Raw genomic sequence first — 3,343 nt, 5'->3', positions numbered from 1 at the left:
GATACGAAAATTACCAAATACAAACAAACTCTCTGCCAAACACAGAACAAAGAAGGCCAAATTGCAGCCATCTGGGAAGCACGAGACAGAAACCTGCAGCAGAGTTAGGTTAAACCAACGAAGTGGATCCAGCCCTCGAGGAGGGGATCCAAAACACAATTTTTGCTCATACTTGACTCTAGACATGACACTGAAGTCCCGGTAAGCAACCCTTTCCCTGAAGCGTGGTCTGCCTAGATTATTCTGTTATGAGTCAATTTTCTTTTATATATAAGTTAAATTCAGGTTTTCTGAAACACCCCTGTTAAGAATGTAAATGTAAAGCAGTGACTTTTTCCAAGTTAGACAAAGTCAGTCAACTGGTATCAAGGTAGATAGTGGGTGGTAGGAAGCAACTATATAAGGTCCATGTAGATAATATTAATATGCTCAGGTCAGGTGAAAAGCTCAGATTCTAGGTTTGGGTCTTCGAGCAAAGGTTGGGTAGTTGACATAAACATCTTCATTGTCATCTTCTACAGGTTGACGGGGCGCGAAGGGACTCCTGTAGTTGTTGACTGCCTACAAAGACAAACAGCAGCTGGTGTCAGTAATCCCCTGTATATCAATAAAGACACAACATAAATATCTCAATTCAGGCATGATACAAGTCAAATTGCATTCCATTAAAAGCAATTTCATAAAACATTCCCTTTATTATATGTCATTTCAATTTATAGGACACTGAATGAGATGCATCATTCACCTGATCTAGATTATTAGTTGCTCCATTGCTATCAATTACAAGTTTAGAGGCAGAATGCCTTCCAGTAAGGGAAGGCTATTGGAATAAGAACAATTATTTCTGGTTTTTATATGGAAAGCATAACATAGTATTTTCCCTCCCGTGGGTACCCAGTAGTGTCTACTGAATAAATGTCTTCATAATAAAAAATAAATATGTTAAGGGACACAGTGTCCTAGCTTTAAAAATGAGCAACTAAACACAATGAAACAAATTGGCAAAGAGGCATTCTCTTTCAAGGTGATGCTGCATAATCCTTAGTCTTCTCTACCCTGATCAAGTTACTTGAACCATGTATGTATGGGTATGTGACAGAGAATACACAGGTGTGAGAAGGCCAGGTAGAGAGGAGAAAGATACAGCGACAGAAAGAGCAAGAGTGAGAGCAAGAGAAGGGAAGGGGAAAAGAGAAAGATATTTTGGTGAATAGTTTGGAAATTTAGATTTCGATGTTTGTAAGAAAAAGCAAAAGGAAAATTCAAGTGTCTTGTTACTTATATGTCCTATCTAAGAAACATAAAAGAATTAAATAGATTGTCTCTTAGAGTTCAACTTCCTAAGCTTTTAATCATCCTTCAAAATGCCATTACTCTACAAAAGGCAAGTTGTGTTGGATTTCTAATGTACAGTAACACAGCATCTTCCTTCCTCAAAATTCATAACAATATGCTTATCTTTGGGTTTGTTTGAGTAGGAAAACAGCTAAGCACAGAAAAATCAATTCAAAAATCAAAAAGGATAGAATACCATTTTACTGTGTGCTAAGGTAACACATGAACCAAGACAAGGCTTAATTATTCAGTTTGTGCTGAGAAACAAGCCAGAAGTTAGTAAAGAGTTTTTTTGTTTTGATTTTCTGAGTAATTAGTTAATGTTCAAAAAGTTCAGTTGATGGATTGAATAAGTGTGGGATTTTTAGTAATTAAATTTTTGGGCCATGCAGAATTCAAGTACAGATAATTAAAGTGAAGAGAAATTGACATAATTTTGGGTAGTGCTTGAGAAAACATTAGTCTTGGGGAGTTCAGGCTGCTATCATAGAATAGCACAGGCTAAGAATCTTAAACAATAAACATTTACTTCTCTCAATTCCGAAAGCTATGAAGTCCAAGATCAAACTTCTGACTTGTAGATGACTATCCACTTCATAGGTTCAATCTTTTGGTGCAGAAAGCAAAGAGAGTAGTTGCTCACATCTCTTGTAATAAGGACATTAATTTGACTCATGAGGAATCCACTCTCATGACTAATCCCCTCCCAAAGGGCCCTGCCAAGGCCACACTCTAACCATTGGGATTTTAAGATGTGAATTTTGGAGGAGGAACACAAGCGTTCCATCCATAGCAACATTTTATTGTGAAATTTAATAAGCAATTGTGCTAAACAGTGAAATGAACTTGAAAATAAATATCACTCTTATCTACAAACTCAGATGATTCTATTTTTAAAAATGTAATAATATGAGGCAAAGTAGAATGAGGAGGAAAATTTTCATTCATCAGATTCCTGTGACTGATGAGAAAGTACTTCAGTTTTACAATTTAATTTGATCATTCATTAATTAATAAATTAACCCAAAAGCAATAATAGTAATGAATTTATGACTCATGCCTTACGCTTCTGAGTCATTCATGTAGTTTAATTTAATCTGCACAATAATCTTATGACATAAAAACAATGTTATACTCTGCACTGAAGTGAATAGAGACCCCAGAAAATTCTTCCTTCTCCGAACTTCATTATATCACTTTACTTGAAAATAAGATCTTTGCAGATGTAAACAATGAAAGAAATAGCAGGCTGTTCAGGCACAAGTGGGATGTAGGCCTTACCTCAGTATGAGCAGTGTTTTTATTAGAGAAGAGAAATAGACACAAGAGATCGCCATGTGAACACAAAGGCATAGATGAGATGTGTCTCCCAGGTAGGACTGCCAAGGATTACAGACAGCTGCCAGAAGCTTCAAGAAGAGCCTAGAGCAGGCCTTGCTCCAAGGTTTGGTAATGAGCAATGTTGACTGCTATTAGGCCAGTGCTGCTGTTCCTGTTATTTATATTGATGCAAAGAAGCTTAGCATCAAAGGGTATAATAATAAGAAAATAGTTGAAGTAACTGACACTTCAATTACAAGCAACTGCATGACCAGGTTATTGAAAGGAAAATAAAAATTAAGACCCTTACCTACAAACACAGACTTTGTAAGATATTAATGAATCACAAGAATGAAAAAAAATAAACTCAAATGAACTTACCTTACTCTGTGTATCCCAGGAACTTTTAACTGGAATATTTTTCACTCTTCTTTTCCTTCTAAAATGCATATTCAGTAGAGAATAACAAGACATCACACTCCAGCACTAGGGTCAGTTCAGCAACTTGATACCTCTCCAAGTCTCCAGACCACCTGCACTTACTGAATATGTAGATGTGACTACCCAGACTACCCAGGGTGGATTCCTGCACATGTAACCAACACAGTGATCTAAATAAACTTCTTTTCCCTCTCACTACCTTCTCCAATGTGCTCAGAAGTGGTGAGGACAGTTATAAGGCTATTCT

The 3,343-nt window shown here is 36.6% G+C and overlaps 1 protein-coding gene across 3 annotated transcripts in view; it reads right to left on the bottom strand.

Annotated features, from left to right (window-relative positions):
• Positions 1-215: 215 nt before the first annotated feature.
• Positions 216-3,343, bottom strand: part of Cd226 (CD226 molecule) — an 88,455-nt gene continuing 85,327 nt past the window's right edge. For 2 of the 3 annotated variants that reach the window (XM_019205213.2, XM_033757580.1), the window contains 2 exons: positions 3,037-3,094; positions 216-561 (listed from right to left, as the gene is read on the bottom strand). In XM_019205213.2, the coding sequence (XP_019060758.1) occupies positions 448-561; positions 3,037-3,094 (172 nt within the window). In that variant the 3' untranslated portion in view covers positions 216-447. The remainder of the gene's footprint in view (positions 562-3,036; positions 3,095-3,343) is intronic. The other variant, XM_019205204.2, reaches the window with a different exon arrangement.

Source organism: Fukomys damarensis, unplaced genomic scaffold (assembly GCF_012274545.1).
Source record: "Fukomys damarensis isolate Sample0158 unplaced genomic scaffold, DMR_v1.0_HiC HiC_scaffold_30, whole genome shotgun sequence".
Lineage (NCBI taxonomy): Eukaryota > Metazoa > Chordata > Mammalia > Rodentia > Bathyergidae > Fukomys > Fukomys damarensis.
This window is presented reverse-complemented; position numbering and strand designations above follow the sequence as displayed.